The 20,861-nt window shown below is 38.7% G+C and overlaps 10 protein-coding genes across 10 annotated transcripts; 4 read left to right on the top strand and 6 right to left on the bottom strand. All coding sequences in view use genetic code 12, as the record gives it.

The window, feature by feature from the left end:
* Window positions 1-71: 71 nt before the first annotated feature.
* On the top strand, window positions 72-3,175 carry RJT20DRAFT_123738 (uncharacterized protein). The gene has a single exon (XM_064916028.1). It carries the CDS (start codon window positions 100-102, stop codon window positions 3,091-3,093), a length of 2,994 nt encoding a protein of 997 aa, XP_064776737.1. The 5' UTR covers window positions 72-99; the 3' UTR covers window positions 3,094-3,175.
* Window positions 3,152-4,332, bottom strand: RJT20DRAFT_7961 (Mn(2+) transporter). Its single transcript, XM_064921217.1, has one exon. The coding sequence runs from the start codon at window positions 4,125-4,127 to the stop codon at window positions 3,210-3,212; it is 918 nt and encodes a 305-aa protein (XP_064776736.1). The 5' UTR covers window positions 4,128-4,332; the 3' UTR covers window positions 3,152-3,209.
* Window positions 4,333-5,086: 754 nt separating this feature from the next.
* Window positions 5,087-7,835, top strand: RJT20DRAFT_123735 (DNA-binding SCF ubiquitin ligase subunit). Its single transcript, XM_064916027.1, has one exon. It carries the CDS (start codon window positions 5,400-5,402, stop codon window positions 7,677-7,679), a length of 2,280 nt encoding a protein of 759 aa, XP_064776735.1. The 5' UTR covers window positions 5,087-5,399; the 3' UTR covers window positions 7,680-7,835.
* Window positions 7,836-7,873: 38 nt separating this feature from the next.
* Window positions 7,874-8,551, top strand: BUD21 (Bud21p; the record flags this gene model as incomplete). Its single annotated transcript, XM_064918082.1, has 1 exon — window positions 7,874-8,551. One exon carries the CDS (start codon window positions 7,874-7,876, stop codon window positions 8,549-8,551), a length of 678 nt encoding a protein of 225 aa, XP_064776734.1.
* Window positions 8,552-9,623: 1,072 nt separating this feature from the next.
* RJT20DRAFT_4272 (uncharacterized protein) lies at window positions 9,624-10,412 on the bottom strand (the record flags this gene model as incomplete). The annotated part of the gene is made up of 1 exon (XM_064920114.1): window positions 9,624-10,412. One exon carries the CDS (start codon window positions 10,410-10,412, stop codon window positions 9,624-9,626), a length of 789 nt encoding a protein of 262 aa, XP_064776733.1.
* Window positions 10,413-12,844: 2,432 nt separating this feature from the next.
* On the bottom strand, window positions 12,845-13,498 carry TPT1 (tRNA 2'-phosphotransferase; the record flags this gene model as incomplete). The annotated part of the gene is made up of 1 exon (XM_064920113.1): window positions 12,845-13,498. The coding sequence occupies one exon, from the start codon at window positions 13,496-13,498 to the stop codon at window positions 12,845-12,847; it is 654 nt and encodes a 217-aa protein (XP_064776732.1).
* Window positions 13,499-13,577: 79 nt separating this feature from the next.
* Window positions 13,578-14,404, bottom strand: RJT20DRAFT_7893 (uncharacterized protein). Its single transcript, XM_064921211.1, has one exon. The coding sequence runs from the start codon at window positions 14,201-14,203 to the stop codon at window positions 13,835-13,837; it is 369 nt and encodes a 122-aa protein (XP_064776731.1). The 5' UTR covers window positions 14,204-14,404; the 3' UTR covers window positions 13,578-13,834.
* A 544-nt stretch (window positions 14,405-14,948) lies between these two features.
* Window positions 14,949-17,192, bottom strand: UTP8 (Utp8p; the record flags this gene model as incomplete). The annotated part of the gene is made up of 1 exon (XM_064920112.1): window positions 14,949-17,192. The coding sequence occupies one exon, from the start codon at window positions 17,190-17,192 to the stop codon at window positions 14,949-14,951; it is 2,244 nt and encodes a 747-aa protein (XP_064776730.1).
* A 604-nt stretch (window positions 17,193-17,796) lies between these two features.
* Window positions 17,797-18,801, bottom strand: RHR2 (glycerol-1-phosphatase). Its single transcript, XM_064916026.1, has one exon. It carries the CDS (start codon window positions 18,733-18,735, stop codon window positions 17,974-17,976), a length of 762 nt encoding a protein of 253 aa, XP_064776729.1. The 5' UTR covers window positions 18,736-18,801; the 3' UTR covers window positions 17,797-17,973.
* A 1,264-nt stretch (window positions 18,802-20,065) lies between these two features.
* RJT20DRAFT_7905 (SUMO-targeted ubiquitin ligase complex subunit) lies at window positions 20,066-20,853 on the top strand. The gene has a single exon (XM_064921212.1). The coding sequence runs from the start codon at window positions 20,203-20,205 to the stop codon at window positions 20,713-20,715; it is 513 nt and encodes a 170-aa protein (XP_064776728.1). The 5' UTR covers window positions 20,066-20,202; the 3' UTR covers window positions 20,716-20,853.
* Window positions 20,854-20,861: the final 8 nt, after the last annotated feature.

Below are 20,861 nucleotides of genomic sequence, written 5' to 3'. Positions count from 1 at the left end.
TTCCAGCTCTATTTACCCCAGTTTGGCAATCTCAGTTAACAACAAGGTCATGATAATTCTCCACTTGAACGTCACAAAATAGCACATATCTCGCCGCAGATGAGTGAAACACTATCTGTTGACTCAGGTGCTCCTTTGTCCTCGGTAACTTACGATGACATTGTAGAATCGTTATTTACTCAGTACTCTGAGCTTCATGGAAGCCAGCAGCCTGAACCAACAGGAACATCATTCTTTCCTTCCTTGAGGTCCTTGCCTATTCTCAATAAAATACTACCACAAGTCGACGATAAGACTCAACTTATCAACAAGTTGCTCGCAGAGCAGAAGACAGCATCGACTTACAAGAAATGGTATGACATTTCTTTGAAATTGGACGAACTCATGAACAACAATTCATGGAAGTCCAATCCCCAGTCAGATTTGTATGATTACGATTTGATCTTCAACAACTTGAATGAGATGCGTTCTGCTCGTCTCTCTAAAGATTACAAGTTGCTACTTTACTACATTCGTACTAAGTGGATCAGAAATCTCGGAAATATGGGAGATATCAACTTGTACAGACACTCTTTTGTGGGTACCAAGAAACTTATAGAAGAGTACATCGACGAATGTCAGCTATCGCTCAACTTTTTGATTAATGATGAGAATGTCAACTTGGATGATAGATATCTCTTGGGTATGCTCATTCAAACTCGTAAAAATATCGGTAGAACAGCCCTAGTCTTATCCGGTGGAAGTACTTTTGGTTTCTTCCACATTGGAGTCTTGGCAACACTCTTTGAGTCTGGATTATTACCCAGAATTATAAGTGGTTCTTCCGCTGGTTCTGTTGTGGCCAGTATATTGTGCTGCCACACCAATGATGAGACTTATGTGTTGTTGAGTACCATCACACAGAAGAAATTTGTCTTCTTCGGAGATTCCAAGCTGCCACATGAAATTCAAGGCAACTTCAAAAAAGTATTAGAAAGGTTGAGTCATTTGTTGAAATATGGTACACTTTTTGACATGACAGGTTTGCAGCAAACCATGATCGACTTTTTGGGTGACTTGACCTTCAGGGAGGCTTACAATAGAACGGGAAAAATTCTCAATATAACAGTTTCACCAGCTTCCATTCACGAACTGACAAGACTATTGAACTACTTAACTGCTCCAAATTGTCTTATCTGGTCAGCTGTTTGTGCCAGCTGTTCGCTACCAGGAGTATTTTCTTCTACAACTATTTACGAAAAGAACCCTAGGACCAATGAGATACACGAGTGGAACAATGATTTGGCAATGAAATATGTTGATGGATCTGTAGACAATGATTTACCTATTACTAGGTTGCTGGAGATGTTCAATGTCGATCATATAATTGCCGTTCAAGTAAACCCACATGTTGTTCCAGTTTTAAAAGTTGCAGTAAGTAATGTGGGAGGAAATGTTGAAAACGAATTGAGTTACAAGTTCAAGCATTTTTTGAATAATGTCTACGATTTTGTTTCGTGTGAGATTGTACATTACTTACAGATATTGAACACAATGGATATATACAAGAACTTATCTAACAAGTTGATTTCAGTTTTGTCTCAAAAATACTCTGGAGATATCACTATACTTCCTGATTTCAAGATTCAAGACTTCACTAAAATCTTTAAAAACCCCACTCCTGAATTCTTGTTGGATTTCATAATTAGAGGAGCAAAGGCTTCTTGGCCGAAAGTTACGGTTATACACAACCATTGCAGTGTCGAATTTGCTTTAGACAAAGCTATCAACATATTGAGAGGTAGACTTATCACTTCTGCTTATCATCTTCCCTCCAATTCGAGTTCTACATCTGCGAATCGGACAGCATTGAAGAATAGCGAAAAACCCGAATTTTTAGTGAACTCTCCTGTCTTAAATTCGGAGTCCAGCTCGGCCCTAAACACGCCAGAAAGGACTAAGTTGGATGCTAGAGCTTCCACTCCTGCAATGAGAAGGTTTAACTCCTCGAGTTCTTATCCTTCAAAGCAGCAATTTTCGACGAGACTCAAGCGCAGATCGATAAGCTCACAAAGCTCAATTGCGAAGGAACCTATCAAGGACATCAAGGGAAAGTCAACAACTTCTTTGGCTACTTTATCGCACGACTTCCACACTAGAAATGCATCCAACGACTCCACTCTTATTAATGATGATTTAGAAGATATTGACATCACACAACATCTAGCCTCTCGCGCAAGAACTGAGGGATCATTGAAGCCACCGACTGTATCAGTTGAACCCGCGGAAGAACCAAAGAACATTCGAAAAGCCAGAAGTTCAGGAAACTTTCATAATAACATGCCTCCTCCGTACGTTAGTTCACCCTCGTCGCCTACTAAGGAGAATGCTAAATTAAGATACCAGGCCGATAGAATCCCATATAATAGGAACAATCCCTATCTTGAAAATTCGTTAGCACCCGATGAATCACTTTCACCAACTAAAGTTCCAAGCCAGGATAAGGAAAAAGCAAATTTGCCCCGTATATCTCGTGCCAGCTCTGTTAGAAATTCGAATATTGGCTTGAACAGACTCAAGGACACCAAGTTGTCTCGTTCTACTAACAACTCCCACTATAATTTGAAAAATTATGCAAATCTTAATAGTCAAGAGCTATTAAAGAGCTTGAACTCACCGGATCTCAGAAGAGGCTTGAAACGTAACTATACAAGGGATCTCTTCTCTGTTGACTTATTCAATACCAGCGACAATGACGAAGACTTGATTAAATTTGACACTTCAGGACCAATCAGCCCAGAAGGCGATGAGTTCTTAGGAGATGATGAGGCCGGTAACCCAGTTGATGACGACGTGGACAATACTGAGGACGACTTAGCCATTGATGTAGTAACTAATGGAAGCAGTGATGATGTCGAAGCCAATGACGAACTGGAGGTTAATGAGGATAGTTCCAATGTCAATGATGATGACGAGGATCTTGATAATGACGAAGATTTTGATGAAGAGGATTCCAACAAGGTTGATAATTACTATGGTGTCAAAGATACCACCAGCGATGAACAAGAAAAGAGTGACAGTGAACTCGATGTTGAGGGTTCTAGCGAGGACTGAGATGATTGTGAAATGAATTTATAACAAAGCATCTAATATCAGCATATCTATTTAGAGAAAAATATTTATAGGTTTATAGGTTTAGATAAATATATTTATTATGTATACTAGAGTTTTCAAGCTTCACCAATTGCGCTCAAGAGAGAAGGTATTGTCATTCCTGCCAAAACCAAGAGTACCCCAGGACCGTCAATAGAGCTATGTGAATGTGAGTGGATAATAGTTTCTTGACTATCAGCACTGGTGGGTACCGCTGTGAACTCTTTTTTGGACTCTTCTCCTGATCCGACAATTTCAGACATGACATGGTTAACCACGTATAAGAAAGTTCCAGCTGAGAACAAGAACAAGATTCCAACGACTTTTTCATTATCCAGATCAGTCAATTTGATAATTCCATATGTTATAATTGATGCAAGAGGAGACAGCAAAGAGAACAAGAGCAAGTGCATCAATATAATCTTAGAGCTATGGCCCTCTTTCATCAATATGGTAGTCAAACTGAAAGCTGTAGGCAATTTATGTACAATTATCGCTAAGAAGAAGACAAGTTCTATGGTGAAGTCGCCTTTGACAAATGATGAACCCAATGAGACACCATCAGTAAGTGAATGCAATATCAATCCAGATGTTAATGAGGATCTCACTACCGAGTTGATGGCAATACATGGAGTAATCGGTGCTGTGGGATCTAGTATTATCACTGGAGCGAATTTTATATTAAAATACAAGAGTATTGCCGGCAAATGGTCTAGAGTGTACATCAATGCAAAACCACCAAGCAAAGAAAACCCAATTACTCGGGAAATTGTCCTTGGGTCTTTGTTGTCCATTGCTCCATAAAGAGTTTCCACCCCTTCCGGAATGACTAGCACTAAGCTTGTACCTATTAATATACCCATGCTGAAGACTGAAACCGAGTGAAGCCTAGAAGGCGATAGCGAGAGTTTAAGGGGGACCATTCCTCCGCAAAATGAAGTTATTCCCATGAGGAGAACTAGCAATATGAGTTCTAAGGTTGTACTTGCACCCATTGTCTTGTTAACAATAACCAAAATTAGCTGATTTCTATGAACTTTGGTTCAGTTATGATAGCAAGACTTACCAGTAACAGGTATCCGGTGGAGGAGGTTGGAAAAGATATTTGAACCTTATTGCGATTCAATTCTAAGCAAATTATTCAACTAGTTTTGGTTGGGAATATATGAATCTGTAATTGATCTTTCTGATGTCTTCTTCTACAGGCCCGAAAACTAGCGAATTAAGCGAATTTTCACGTAATAACATAAGGCGCTAATTGCGTGGAAAGAAGATGTATTCGCTAATTCTTCTTTAAAGGAAGGAATGTTGCGGTAAGAGTTCGGTTGGTAAAAATATGCCAAGCCATGAATTCTCCGGAATCGCCACTTCCTTATAACTACCAGAGTCCATTTATATACAATCATGGCCATGTCAAACATAAACGTCAACTCCACATTTCACGAGTCGCAGGGTGCATTTTTTTTCAGTAACAGTAAAGGTGAAAAATCGACTTTGTGTACGTATATATTTGTGTGTAAGGGTGTATGTATGGGTGTATATACGTATGTATATGGTAGGGTACATATGTCACTGTATTACGTATGTATTATTGTATTACGTATGTATGCTAAGGCCAATCGTACGGAATGTGAGAGACCATAAGAGACATGAAAAATAAAAGTATGGTAGCGTCGGGATATGGGATGACTTCGAAAAACGCGAAAATATGTCAATTTTAGCAGGGTAGCACATCAAGTCTGAAAAGAAGATATTGTTAATGGTATATTGAATATAGTGTATATTGTACTTTGTTGTATACTGAGTATTGAATGTGCATTGTATTCTATTTTTGAATAGTGCATCTTGTGTTTGTTGTATATTGAATAGTGTAAAGTAGTATCTTTATAGTATATTGTATATTGTTCCTCGTTATATACTACGTATTATGCTTTATACTACATATTATGCTTTGTTTATAGTTTCTTGTGTATAGTGCTTCGCGTGTAGAATCTTCTCACTTGAGACTTACAGTGTATAGTATAGAACAGTACAGAACAATATACAGAACGGTTATTTACTATGGGAAGACGTGAAGGTGTGTGAAGTGAAGAAAGATACCAAGAAAGTAACTCAATAGAGAGTCTAAACTACAAAGACTGTAATAGTTGATACGGTAAAATTTGGAATAACTACGAAGTCCCGAGCTTTCATTGCTCAGTTGTACATTTAAATGAGCCTTATAACCATCTAATCGCATTCCACAGTGATATGAAGTAATAGCCATTATGCTGTTCGATGAAAGCTTGCTAGAAGATAAGCTCAATTTGGCAGTATTGTACTACAAATCATGCGATTTTGAGCGAGCTCTCAAGTTGTATGATGAACTCTACGGACGAATCGCCAGAATCCCATCGTCCGAGGCAAAGAAAATTCGAAAGGAAAAGTATAACTTAACAGAAGTCCCCATCATGGGACCGTGCCTTCACCCCAAATTGGGGTCAATTGTTGATCAAAGAGCAGCAACTTACGAGAAGTTGGGTCGTATTGATAAAGCGCTAGAAGACGCAAAATGGATGACCAAAAATGAGCCTATAAGCTGCAAAGGTTATCTTAGAACAGGAAAATTATATTCAAAAATGAAGAAAGATGAAGAAGCCTACAAAAACTACCAATTAGGAGTATACATTATAGAAAAAGCGGTCAAGGAACATCATATAAAGGTTCCAGAGAAATTGTTTTCGCAATTAAAGACAAAGTACAAGGTATTAAACCACGAATTGAAACTCAGGAAACAAGAAAGGTCGAAGCTGGGCTTTGTATCTGCTCTGAATCTCGTTCGAGAAAACTCCATTGGATCATCACAACTGCGATCGCCATCACAGACAAGCTCGAGAAGTAGCTCTTTTTCTTCTGCATTCGAAGTCATGTTACCCTTAAAACGAAGTCATAGCGCAGTTCAACTGGCACCAACGAAGAAGGTTAAAACACATGGCAAATCTCAGGGACTAGATCCTTTCAAGTATTTCCCGTTAGACATCATAGAAGTAATCTTTAGAGATATTTCATTCAAAGGCTTGCTTTCGTGTCATCATGTTAGTAAGTTGTGGTATTACTCACTAACAAAAATACCCTCATTATACACTCAACGTATCAACCTTAAGCCAAACATCACTCTATCAGAGTTCACCCACGGCATTAAATTGGTTAAAAGAGTAGTACACAAGTCATATTCACAACAGGTCAAATCACTAAAGCTACGATCAGCAATCAACGGAGCTCAACTACACAAAATGATAGAGATACTCATTAGCGAACCTAACTTTCTGATCAAGTCATTGGACTTGGTTGACAAGAATCTCAATTTCCAATTATTGCTAAACAAGTTGAGCAAATTCAGTTGGAAATTGGATAACTTATCCAACTTGGAACATCTTCGATTGGGCATCAATTCCAGTTTAAGATACGAAACTCTTCTTTTTCAACTATTCAAGAAGTTGAGAACTCTCTATATTGTTGTGCTATTACCTGAAATGAGCAGTTCTTACAACCATATTGTGCCGACGACTGAGAAATACTTTAAAAGACTCTGCGAAAGGGCAAAAGATTCAAACACAGACTACAGTCTGCTAGAGTACTTGACACTTATCAACCACCCAAAACTCTTAACAGACGAGTCCCAATTACCTGTTTCATTTGATACGTACAACCCTTATCCTATATATCTCAGGATGAGCCTACCAAATTTGGTGGAATTAACTATAGTGTCTTTTGACTTCATGAATTGGTTACCATCCCTAGGTGAATTTTTAATAAGGACACCAAAGTTAACCAAATTGACCCTTGAAAATAACTTCAATTTTCGGCTACTTGACTTATTCCAACTCTTTAAGAACTACAATCCAAACTTCACCTTGGAAAAGCTATTATTTAGGGAGCCGAAAATTGTGACAACAACAACTATGAATGAGTTCGCTGTCAGCGACTTACCTCAACTACATGAATTAAAGTTTCTTGATATATACGGCTCGTCACTATCCAACAAAGGATTAGTAAAGTTGTTAAAAATCTGCAACAGCCGAAAGCAATGTCTACAAACGTTAGTAATAGGAAATTCCAGTTATTTGCACTTCAAAACTGATTCGTTTCAAATGGGACATGCTAGCCTTCTATCCTTGGGCCAAATCCTAAAGACTTGCCCAAACTTGGAGAACCTCTATTTGAATGAGTTAGACTTGGACAATCAAACAATGAAGCAGTTCCACAATGATATCGAGAAAGAGATAAGTTACGACGTGTGCAAGTTGAAATATCTTGATCTTAGTTTTTGCATCAGAATAGAAGGAATCGGGTTAATTGACTTGTTCAGGGCAGTTCCATCCAATATAGCGAATATTCGCAGGAACAATGGGGGAGCGTTCAGATTGGAGACCTTGGTAATTGACGGAGTCGAAATAAATAATGCTACATTAAGGCTGTTACAGGATAAGGCATTTGTGAAAACAATTAAGAACGACTTAATCAAGAAGAAATGGAAACAATACGGTGTGAACTGTCTTGTTCCATAGTTAACTTCCCATACGCCGACCTCTTAACGTCTCATAGCGTACCTTAATAAATTTGATTGCAAAATTTATTCGTGCGTGCACCAATCGAGACCTGTGCATAGAAAAAAAAAGTATAAGCATTCATAGAGATGAGATAGTAAAGAATAGATATAGAGTAAGAATTGACCAGTTTAAGATAAAAATATTAGGGTAGAATGGTTGTAACGAGGAGTCAGATAAAGTCTAATAAGGCTCCAACGAAAATAAAATTTCTGGATGTGGACAACAGCTTGAACGACGCAGAGTACCACACTGCTGAAGAGGTTCCTGAAGAGCAACAAGAAGAGTCTAGTTCGGAGGAGGAATCAGACTCAGACGATGAGGCACCGGAAGAAGAATCTACAAGTACTGCTAAACAAGACATAATAGAAAAGCAGAGAAAACAAAAGGAAATACAGGCACAGAAAAACAGGGAAGAGAAAGAAAGAAGAAGACAGTTCGATCTTAAAAATAAAGAGCAACAATTGCAAAAGAAAGAGAAAACGCAGAGCGTAGTTGAACAAGAAGAGGAGGATCAATTGCCAGATCTTTTGCCAGATGACTTGATAGAAGCAATTGAGAGCGATAGCCTTTTGGCAGCAACAACAACACAACCCAAGCATTTAAGAAGTCAAGATTTTGATGAGATCGACCAGAAGTTAATACGCCAGAAATTGAAACAGGAGAAGTTGAGGGCTATTAAGTTATCCAAGAAGGTTTCTATTAACAAGGGACCAGTGCATGTCAAGATACAATCTTTTGATAACAAGAAGAAGATCGTACCAAAATCGGAATCTAAAATCGTCAAATCTAAAGACAAATGGTTGAAGAGAAAGTCACTTCAAAAGAAGTAATACAGCATGTTACATGTAAATAGTTAGGAATATCTGCTTAACACAATGCATTCACATTCACTGATTTATAGAATGAAAGATCGTAGAAGTGGACATAGAGACAATTATCCATGGTGTTTAGCATTTACCTCAATAATACACTAAAAAGACGCATGTTTATGAGGGCTCCGCAAAGTTGGCTGTGATTAAACATGATAGTATGATATCTTCATCTCAAACAGCAATAGTGCCAATATAAGTCGGTACTACTTTGCATGGAGCCACTTTATAAAGAACTTCTAATTTAAAAAGCCAAATACAGAATAATTTAGTTGTAGAGTAAAGCAGTTATCTTTGGAAACACCTATACTTCAATATTGCCATACAAATTTTTTCGCAGCATTTCTATTGTATGGGTATAGAGTAGAAGGGTATTTCCAATATACGAAATTCTATGTGTGACTTCTTTCATTGTGTATTTGCAAGATATTCGTTCATAGTTGCTCAGAGAGGGCACTTGAACTGTGAAACCAGTGAAACCATTGAAATTGTGAGAGATTATTGGAGGGGGCCAATAGCAATGTGAAATAGTGAGGATCAATAGAGACAGAGATTCATATGAAGCAATGACCGTTTAGCATTGCCAATTCCAAATGAACTATGAAATTGTAAAATAGCTACATGGATGTACTTACGAAACTTACATGAGCCTTCGGCATATATGGAAGCAAACCTGAAATCGCATCAGTGTTGTTCTTCCTCTGTTCTGAGCCCCTTCCTATCAATCTCTTGAGCCCTGTTTTCACCGACTTAAGATATGCGGAAGAGGAATCGCTACGATAAGCGATTAAATAACGTTAGCATTTGTTCATTACTAATATGCTACAAACATGAGAACCTAGAACCAAAATATATAACACAACCCAAAAATAGTAAAATCATTGTAAGCCCAAAAATAAAAAGATGAAATGAAGATAAAGTATGGACTGAATACACCAAATGGAATAGAATTGACTAACACCATGAAATTCATGCCCAGTTACAAGAATACTTTATAGCTTAATTATGATACATGATCGATTTCACAAGAATTTTACTTTGTCAAATCTCTCATACGAACCTTGGGACAATACGGGCACATCATATGATCACATCTGTGACATGTGAACCTCGTTGGAATGTTGAGGATGATGTTGCTTCCTTGCCCAGATTCTGAAAATTGGCTTCCGCTATCTGTATTCGAGGAGATAGTGCTGGTAGCAGTACTCGGCACTGTAGTAGAATCTTCATAGTCTTCGTCACGAAGTGATATGGCTGCATCGCCATCTAATAAATCTCCTAAGCTTTCAGACCGCTTGAAAGACAAGTTTTCTTGTTCATCATCTATAGTCTGCACATTTGAGAGTGAAGGGGAATATATGTCGTAGTTACGGTAAAACAGTGTATCTTCCAGGATGCTTCTACCACTCAATGCAGAATCAGGACGATGTGGTGTGTCTATGCCTTTACTATACACTATTTGGCTGTAGTATTTCAAATTCTGGAGCAAATAGTCGGATGTTGAGTTGGTGTGATGATTTGAAGTGGATGAATGAATGCTTGGGTTGAAGTATGACCCATTGGTGCCATTTGAGTACTTTGTAGCTATTGGTAGCCCGTGGTTTGGGGTATCTTTGTGAGGATGAAGGTTTCGCAGCACATCTTCCTCTACACTATTGGGGTATATTATGGAGCCGTAACTCTGTCCGCACGAGCAACAGTACCATTGGCAGATCTTATTATCGTTGGCAGAGGCTAGTGGTTTAGTCCTTGGAGGCACGTAGACAGGGGTAGTATGTATCTCTGAAATTTGGTAATTCGAGTACTCGAAATGCCTATTCATTATCATGCGACGGAGACTACTATTAAGCGTTTTTCAATGGGAGGTGGTAGAGACAAACAGTATATATAGCAGCAACGAGGGAGTTGGTGGGTACGATAGACACAGGCGTTTATAATTGGGCAGGTAGCAGCTTGACTCGAAAATACTTTTATGCTGACTGGCGTAGTGGTATGTACAAGGAGCCGCCTGGTAGTAATAACGAGACTTGGTACAGAGGAAAGAAAGTCTGGCAAGGAGGCAGATGTGGGAGTTATATAAAGCCAGGCAAAGTCTACAAAGAAGAGGAATACAGTGGAGGAGGAGGAGAAGAACAAGAACAAAAACCAGAATCAGAACCAGAAACAGAACAAGAAAGTTGGCAGGACACAGTCCAGGAACGGGAACGGGAATAGGCACAGACACGGGAACAATCTTCAAGTCGTTACCGTCATGTCTTGTTAAATAGAGGTATTTATTACTAGACTGTATTTTGTATGGGGTATAGTTCTAGCTAGAAGATAGCCTGGCTGAATCTAGATTCTTTAACGAAGGGCAAAAAAATCAAACCTAAAACTAGAACATGTAGATGCAATGTATGGAGCAGGTTTGACTAAAATAAAAGCAACAGAAAATATATGGAACCGCTAAATCTAGAACCAGAGGTGAGAGAGTTTCGTGGGAGCATGTCTGGGAACGAATGAGGGTAGTTGGTAGGTCCACATATCGTCAAACAATATGGATGCAAGAAGCCCGAAAATCATCGATAATGAATCTGTAGCATCATATAGTGGTGTGATCGTTTCTAGCTCCTCTTCATACAATAGGAGTCTCAAAAGTAGATAGAGCGTAACCACCGTCTGACTACATCATATTAGTTTCAAACAGCGGAACTGCCGCAGGTTTGAATCCAGATTCGACCCTCTTTGCAAAAACTGGCCTAAAATGGGGAAAAGAAAAAATTATGCGTCCTGATAGAACAAAGGTACTGCACTCGTGTAATCGGGATGGCCTAGGTGTGTAAAATATCAATGCCACAAAACCTTATATTGTCTCTAAATCGATTGAAGGTTTTGTTGCCATTGCCCAATTAATAAATTATAGCATTGGTTTAGAAGACCCGTACCGCAGCATTGTCGTAGAAGACCCGGACATGTACCAGGAGTAGTATACGAGATCTAGCAGCTAAGAGTTTTATTAGAGTCCGTGCTGGCTCGGTTTCGAAAAATCCCGATCACTCAAAAACTTAAATGAGGTCCACTGATAGGTCTCGTTGCAATGTTACAACGTGAGTAACCCTCTGGCAAAAGGCTTTCAACTTGAACCGAGAATCATTGTCACTTACGCGGGGCCTGAAAGAGAGGTGATTACGGAATATTTCAAATTATACTTACCCCTTCATTTGCCGTGTCTATCCGATTCCGTAGAACATATCTCTCACAATAGACAGGAGTTCCTGGAAATTTTGGCCAAACGTGACTGTATACTTTTCTAGAAATATATAATATTGCAAAACATAGAGTAATTGTGGTAAACTAGAATGAACTATATTTTCCTAAGGCAGGGAGTCTCCACCGTAGTTTCTCTCGGTTTGATAAGATAATTCTGACCCTTCCTATATAATAATTCCGTATCTCCCTAAAGGCAATGAATTCCCCAGTTACACTGATAGTTACCATGAGGAACACCTTGATATCAAATTTCGAGGAATAATTTAATATTTTTCATTCATTTATGATTTGAAAACTTTCTTTGTCTGGACTCATTACAGAAGGCTAATTCAAAAAATAGAGTGTTGGAGATATGGAAACGAGTGTTTCTGGAACTTCGCTATTCGTTTCGAGTGATAATTACCCAGTTTTGTGGGTCACGGAAATCCCATAACTTATTACTTTGGGAGTAAAGAATTCAAAAATCAAAACTTAAAACATTCCTACTAGAAATTGGCCGCGTACATCTATTTTATGACTCAACTAGTTTCCGACACCGAATAATTGTCAAAAAGTCATTAATTATTATCATGATATGCGGTCTGCTGCCTTTCGAGCCTGTCTCTTTAAGTTACGACACTACAGGGCATAATATTTGCTCTACTAATAAAGCCACTATCTTATAGGGTCAAGACATGCGCCTGAACCCTGAGAAGTACACGGCAACATACATATGGCCATATATTATGTAGTCTTTGCGAATGTCAGTTTCTATATACTATGGATATTGTCAATTCACCTCAAGTTCAAGTCCCAATGCATTAATAGCCGCTTGAAACCACTATTATATTAATTATGGGATACTTCTTGTCAAGTGCTCATCAATTATAGCCATAAGGTGACATTTCAAGTTCTTTCTGTCTACTACTAGAGTCAGCTGGAGCGTTTTTCGTTTCCAAATCCGTTCCATTCGGCTTCCTTAATTGTTACTATCAAAGTAGAAATCATAGAAATGTGAAGAATAAATTATGTAGTACTATTCTTATCCTGATTTTCTTGGAAGAATTGTTCGATAGCTAGTTCATTACCAGTTTTGATGTCGACGATCTTCTCGTAGTACTTCCAGCTAATGAATCCATTCTCGTCCCCCTCACTTAAAATAACGTTATTCAAGCTCTTATAAAATTTTATGCCAGCTGCCATAGATTTTGCAACATCAATATACACCAAGATATCAGCATTGTAACGAATTCCTGAAATCTTGGAGAATTCTCTGGATGTCATGTGAATATGGTTTCTATTCATTCTGCTTAATCCACCACTGGCAATGATCAGAGGCAATTTCTTCTTGTATGTGCCATGGTATACTTCTTTTGGAATCGTTTCTAGGGTCATCAAGTCGAGGTTGTTATTAGATACTTTTTTTATTGAGTGTCCTTGATTAGCACAGATGTATTCTCCATCTCGAATGGTGAATCTCTTCTTATTGTTGTTTCTTACTACGGCGTCAATGTCTTCTCTTGTTGTTCTGTACGATTTGAGTCTCTGGTGCTGGAGGAGGGCACTAATCTTCACATAACCCTCCTCATCAATATCCAATTTTTCTTTTAATGCACCATGTCTTAAAAGGTAAGACAATGCTTTAGATATCTTGACTTCTCTCTGGTCAGCTTCAGTCATGTTTCTTCGGTCAATATGCTTATATCTACAATTACTTATGAAGAATGGTAGATGATACTTTTTTCAAATATCGAGCAGTTCCAAATCTTTTTATTTTTCAATCGCAACTCTTCTTGTGCTACCATGAATCACTTGCTCTAGATTAAATTGCTACACTTTGTATAAGGAAATTTGCTGATCTATTGATAATTATCTATGTACATTACACTAGTTGCGTATTATTACAATTCACAGCTACTATTGGTCATTTCGTGTTGCTCTGAGCCATTCTGTAGCCCCCTCTATTGGCCAGAGGCATCAAGTTGCCAGAGACTTCCGTTTCAAGCACAACGCTTACTACTTCAAGTCGCTACGCTTCTTAGCCTTGGCACCTGATAATGAGCCCATTTCATTCTTCGACTGTTTGATGGTCTCGTTGTCTCCCAACTCCGTTCTTTCGTGGAAGTTCAAGAGGTACTTCCCGTCTTCCTTTTTCTCACCTTGGACTATGTTTTGTATCAAGAATTTGCTGACATCATTCAACTTCTGGATCTCTTCTTCTATTTGAGTCGTGTCGGTCAAATCGCTGTGTTGCTGGAATCCCTGTCTTATCTGACTTCTGGCAGATGCCAACATGGGTATATCTTGTCTGAATGCCACTTTAGTGGCTCTTAAAGCATTTCTGTAAGCTCTAACTGCTGCTGCTGCAGTTGAATTGGTAGCCATTCTAGCAGGTAATATGTGTGAGTTTTTGGTGTTTAGAAGCCGTTCCCAATCTATGAAGATGTCTAGTATCAATCCCACAGATATATATAGTTATACAACAGCCCTTGCGATCTCTATATACGTCTCTAAGTCTATTCCGTACAACACTTCTAGCAAACTCTTTAACTAATCGTTGACTTACAACTTCATGGAAGTGAAAAGTTCTTTGATTTTTTTTGGTGTGCATGTTTGTTAAGTGCGAATTTTTCACAGCCATTATCCGCTGTAGAAGAGAGGAGGAGGTTCCATTGATGACTCTCTTATTCATTGTCTTAGAGTTAGAGTTTAGATATGGTTATTATGATGAAGTTGTTGGTGATGCAGGGTGTGATGGAAGTGGGGTGTGAGTGAAGAGGGAAGTGGGGTGTGAGTATTTAGAGGTGTTATTGAAGAGTGAAGTTGGGTGCGATTAAAGTTGTTTGTGATTACTGAGTGTGAGTAAAATTCTGTGTGTATGACAATAGACATTCAGCCTTAGAACTCTTACACTAGAGAAGTGAAGCATTGATATCAGTTTTACCACAAGTCATTATGATTAAAGGACCAATGGAAAAGCAAAGGACATTTCATCAATACTCCCATCCTATTATTACTATAGCACTTTAGCACTACTCTACAACGTAAAATTCCACTTGCTAATGATTCTTGTTTATATATTCATGGAAATAGATCGTAAATTACACTATCATACAAGTCTTTGTTTATCTTACAACACCAATCTATCAACGGAATAGGTAGGGAACTTCTTGGAGATCTCAATGCTGGAGTCATCCAAATGCTTATTTTTGGATGCACTGTTCACTGTCAAAATCGAGTCTAACTGAGATTGCTGTTGGGCATTGTTGGAGATGATGTCACCAGCGTTAGACTTCGAAACGGTCTTTTTCGATTTCTTCTTCTTCTTTGCGATAGGCTCATTAAGCAATAATACTTGGTTGGTCAAGGTTAAATTGTAACTGTTTCCGATTAATGCATTGACTTTGGACTCTATCAACTCATTCAACTTATCCACAGTGTCCAGGGGCCAATTGAATAATCCTCCAACATCAATGATAATCTCAATCAAGTACCAGCTCTTGTTATTGCTCTTGACTTGCAACAATCTATTCAAAAGATCGTTCAAGTTAAAGTAAGACTTCTCATTCTGCAACAATTCTTTGAATTGTCTGTTGATGTCTACAATGGAAAATTCTCCAATCAAACGGTTAATTAAATCTTGGAAAATGTCCTCGTCATTTTCAGCACTTACCAACTGTAAAAGTAACTCATGAATAGTTAAATTAGGACAAGTAATGATCGCTTGTCTTAATAAAGTTACAAGGTTACTCTCGTTAAATAACTTCAACAAACCGCGAGTGAACTCAACTGGGAATATAGGATTCGTCAATAAGTAGATGAGTGTGTGTTCTGGAACAAATTCCGGGTCAACAAATACCACTTGTTTGGAATCGTTAAGTTCAAAGATCAAGTGTAATACCTTACTGATAAAATTGACATCAACAGCACGATCGTTTTCAACCTCAAATTCCTTAAACTTGTGGACTTTGTCATTCGTCTTCTTCTTTCCCTTTAATGACTTCTTGATTGAGTCCCAAGACTCGTTTTTTAAGTATGGTATCAATACCCTCTCCCACTTATTCACATCTTTGAGATTCTTGGCTTCTTCTAACAGATTGTACACTTCCTTCAATTGTTTGGCCAAATTTTTGACTTCTGATTCGAAATTTGGGTTTGCCAAGTCAACTAATCCAAGAAGCTTGTCCTCATTACTCTTATTGATGCTCTTGCCTAAACACTCATTCAAGGTATTCAATCCTACGTCTATGTTAATGACATTCAAGTAAACATTATTATCCTTCTTCTTCAAATACAAGTAAACGGCTAATGACTTAGTAGCTTTACCAGTACCTTTCACACGTACAACTTGACTTACGAGAACGTTATCTGGGTTGGTTGCTGACGATGAAGATGAGCGAGATTCAAAGGTATCCAATAAACAGGAAAATTTGAAATTAATTAAATGAATCTTATTTCCCACAGACAACAAAAGACGATCTATGCTAGGTGCAAGGAATGATATTTCATCTATATTAGACTTGCCGTCGAGCAATGCTTGCACAGAAATAGTGTGTTCTGGCTTGAAAGAAAGGACAGGAAGAGAAGTGATTTCCTGGCTGGCCAAGTTTAATTGGTACAAGTAGCCTGAGGCATATGCGATTTTGACCGAGTTGGAATCGGAGCATGCAAATTTGGTGGAGTTGATCTCGAAAATGTTGGAGTTCTGAATGTTAAGAGAAATCATCTTGTAGACTAAGTGAGAATCTTCATGGAATATTAAGACTATGAAATCCTTGTTTTCTTCTCCAACATTGTTATTTAAAACAATATCGTTTATAAATTGGTGGAAGACCAATTTAGGAGACCCGCGAGTTCTTTTACCACTAGTTGTTCCTAGTTGAATGCCGCTTTGCAACAATTCCTTGTTGTCTTCATTTTTTATCAACTCAACGCTTCCACTTTCGTAGATAACTACAATGAGCTTTCCTTCTTGGTAAAACTCGACCCCCTTAACTCTTTCTTCTAATTTCAATTCTACTGTTTCTGTAATGGATTCCTCCGTCTCTCCTCCTATCGTTCTAACGATCAACAAAAGTTTCGATTTTTTACGTTCCGTGACGCCCACAATATACAACTTCTTCGTAGAAAGTTCAAGGACGCTCATGCAATCCACAATGCTGGAGGGACTTAATGCGTATGACCATATTAATTTAGGGGTTGGTTTAATGATATAACTGGAGATGATTGACTTCGAAATTCCAACATCTATAGTATTTGGCTCATGGGAGGTTATAGTAGGGATTATTACCTTTTCTGAAAGTTTCAAATCAGGTATTCTTGGTAATGTTGATAATGGGTACAGACCTGTCAATGATGGCGATTCTGTACTCATTTTGGGTGATATTGAAGGTTAAAGGCAGTGTTAGTTCCTATTGCTACAACCTCTTTAGCTGAAAAATTTATTGATGCCATCGCTAACAAAGATTTTTTTACTCCTGCAGAGACCGTGAGAGTGTCGCGTTTTTACTTATGTCTTATTGTTATGTAATCAAGAAGCGGAAGGAAGGGTATGGGTATATGGCATCACCTTAGTATTGTGCTAATCGTTTGATGAGGTCAATGTAGAAGGACCAAGAGAAGGAATAAATAAAGTTTTGTGAGTCATGAGAATGCAATTGGGGGGCTTCCGAATTCAATCTTGATGCGGCTTAGTGCAATTTATGAGTTCATCGACAACGTTCAAATTGGTAGTGTCATTTGATAATGATGCCAGACATGGCGTAGTCTTCATCATTCATGGCAGTTTCACTATAGCCTATCAAATGAACACGTTCATAGAAAGGAGGGGTGACTAATGCAATATAATTAAGGTTTTGTATTTTCTAGCTGCCATGGGATGATTCAAGTCCGAATTTGCGCGCGATGCATCACCCAAATTTATGCGAATACCTGACAAAAGAAACTACTAGCGATAAGGAAATTGGCAAATGATAGGATTATACCTCTAATATACATTGATGACTCTCTATAAAAATGTTTCTAAATAAATGATTTAAAAAGGAAACAATTAAAAGCTGATAGTGTCTTATAATAAATAGGATGTAATGAGAAAGACTCGTATCAATAGCCCGCAGCAGCGTCACAAACTGTGTGGGAAAAAATATTGGATAATCTTAAATATTTTCCAAGAACTCATCGTTGGCGTAGTGGTATTCACTGACGACGACCTTGAATTCATCGGTCTCTGGGTTGTAAGAGTCGATCTTGAATGATGACAAGTCGTCAACGACAATGTCAGCACCGGCATTTCTGACCTTCAATGGGTCATAGGTGGAACAGATTCCGACGATAAAAGCACCAGCACCTTTACCAGCAGTTATTCCGGCTGGGGCATCTTCAAACACAACGACCTTGTTGTGAGCACCTTCATAACCTAAAGTGTTTCTGGCGGACTGGTATCCTTGTGGGTGTGGCTTACCTTTGGTAACCTTCTCAGCAGTAATGAATACATCTGGTTGCTCAATAGTTAACAATTTCAACCACTTAGTAGCCAAAGGCAAGGTACCAGAAGTAACAATGGCCCATCTTTGCTTCTTGTTAGCAGTTTGGTTCTTGGAGAAGTGGTCAAATGACTTGACCAATTCGACAGCACCTGGAATTGGCTTGGCGTATTGACCGAAAGAGTCAGGAATAGAGCCTTCCCACTCAGTAACTTGCTCGACTTCAGCATCTTCTGGAGACCACTTTGCGATCACATCGAAAGTTCTGCAACCGTGCGAAGTTCTGATAATCTCATCTGGGTTGACGTGAGGTCTGGTCTTAGCGAAGTTTCTCCAGAATTCAGAAATAGCACCGGTGGAGTTCACTAATGTTCCGTCACAGTCGAACAAAGCAGCATTGACAAAGAAAACAGCAGGTTGTTTTTGAATCGTCATATTGTATTTATTATATGTGTAATTGTGTTGTTGTAAAAGCTTAAGTAGGATGAAAGCTATAGTAAATCAAATCAGAACAACTTCTACAAGAGGGGGGAACGTCAACTCTTATATAGCGCAGCGAATGGATTTCAGTATCTTTTTGCAAGGGAACCTTGCAGATCATCAGCAGCATCCCACGATCAGTAATAAAATAAATGGTTGTTAAATTTTTGTTGTATGCAGATGTGCCAAAACATTTTTTTTTTTTTATCTATTATCACCAGATGCAGTATCTCCAACGGTCCAACAAAAGAAATGTTCCGGCCAAAAAGAGATGCTGTAGTGACAAAGTATTGGACGTTGAATATCCTACTATCTTTACCTTGCTCAGGCATTCCTTTTCTTCCATTGTAAAACACCAATGATGTATTTGTACGTAAAACCCCGAGTTTGCTATTCCATGTGTTTGTTTGAAATCGATATGATCGCGGGGATAATGGAAGATAGGATCTCCCATTATCTCTTACGGGGTCCTCTATTGATAAGTTTGTATGTTCGCCGGAAACTCTCATAACGAAGCAGCCCTGGTTTCGCCTCCAATTGCTCCATGAAACGCTCGTCCACGCAGCGCGCACAATCCTACAAATCTAGTACCGCAATACGGTGAATTTCACTCCGAATCTACATATCAACTACGTCATAGTGTAGAACATAAAGGACGGTGGCTGGTTTTGTACAACAAGCCCTTAGACGCCATATTAAGTACTATGGTTGCAACCGGGAATAATCCGGCGCACAGTCTTTGTTGACTCACGTGCTATAAAAAATTACGTCATACCACCTTGCCTGGCCAGAATCCTTGTATTGATGTGTTAAGAATGAGCAAAGGGCTCATCACCAGACGATGAGCAGAGTTTTGTGATGAGCAAAAGGGTTAGGTGAAAGTTCCAATAGGTATATGGCCATCTTAAGATGGACAAATTAGGCCGGTGTAAGACTATCAGGACTACACATTAACCGTGGTTATGGGTTTTAATGGGAAAATCTGCTCCGATTGCAACCGTAATCACAGGCATGCGTGAGTTTGGGTTTTCGGTAGTGTCAATAGCGTCAATGTCGCAAATCTACTTTGTCAGGGAAGTGCTATCGCCTCACTATAAGCTTGAAATTCTCAGTTTAGTGTTGCACTCTTCCTTTGTTAGAACAGTTTAAATCGCTATCTTAGCTCCCATTTACGCTTAAACATATTTCAGGAACCAGCCGCAGCTCTTGGATTCTTGGGTTCTTGGATTACCCTTGACTATACCCGGAACTCTAATGGAATTTCCACTGTATAGTGTGTATACAGATATAAGAAGGCACTTTCCTATTTGGGACATCAGTATCAATATCTTTACAATGAATCCATAGATTAGTAACGAATTTTAAAGTTATACCCGCGTCCTCTTTACCTATTTAGACAACAACAACACAAGCTATCGTCACATGGAAACACCAGAATACGTCATAAATATATCTTCAGATGAAGAGGATGTGGACGATAACGACTTGGAGATCGTAGAGTTCCGCAAACAAACTCAGAACCTCATCGATAATCCACAGCAAACTCCACAGAATCACACTACAAAGAAATTATCTGATGTCCAGTGTCCGATATGCTTTGACGACGTTACTAATGCTGCTGCTACGACTTGCGGGCATATCTTCTGTTTAGAGTGTATTCAACAGAGTATATCGAGCTCCCATGCTAGAGGCCAGGTAAGAGGCAAACGAGGAGCCGGTTTATGTCCCCTATGCCGAAAGAAGGTGAATTTCAAGGATACTCTTGTATTGAGAATGAAAGTTTCAACTAAGGTCGGGCTCCCAGATTTGCCATCGGTGCCGGGTATAGATGAGTCGCTTACGGTGAATAAAATCGAAATAGGAGAAGATAAGAAGAGGAAGGATGAAGGAGCAGAACCCGTGGATAATTCAAAAACGAAAAAGGCAAAGATATAAGCCTCTACTTGCATACTTACGATTAAGGGATAAGGTAAGGTAAGATGAGAACATTTGCGTTTTCTATTATCACTTGTCCCTACGACAAACGACCATATTATGAGGATATAAAAGGATTATATTTATAGATCACACTAATGAAAATG

The sequence above is a fragment of the Scheffersomyces xylosifermentans genome (genome assembly GCF_036884685.1).
Source record: "Scheffersomyces xylosifermentans strain CBS 12540 chromosome Unknown RJT20scaffold_1, whole genome shotgun sequence".
In the NCBI taxonomy this organism is placed as follows: Eukaryota; Fungi; Ascomycota; class Pichiomycetes; order Serinales; family Debaryomycetaceae; genus Scheffersomyces; species Scheffersomyces xylosifermentans.
The sequence above is the reverse complement of the archived record's forward strand: the minus strand, read 5'-3'. Positions and strand labels throughout refer to the sequence as shown.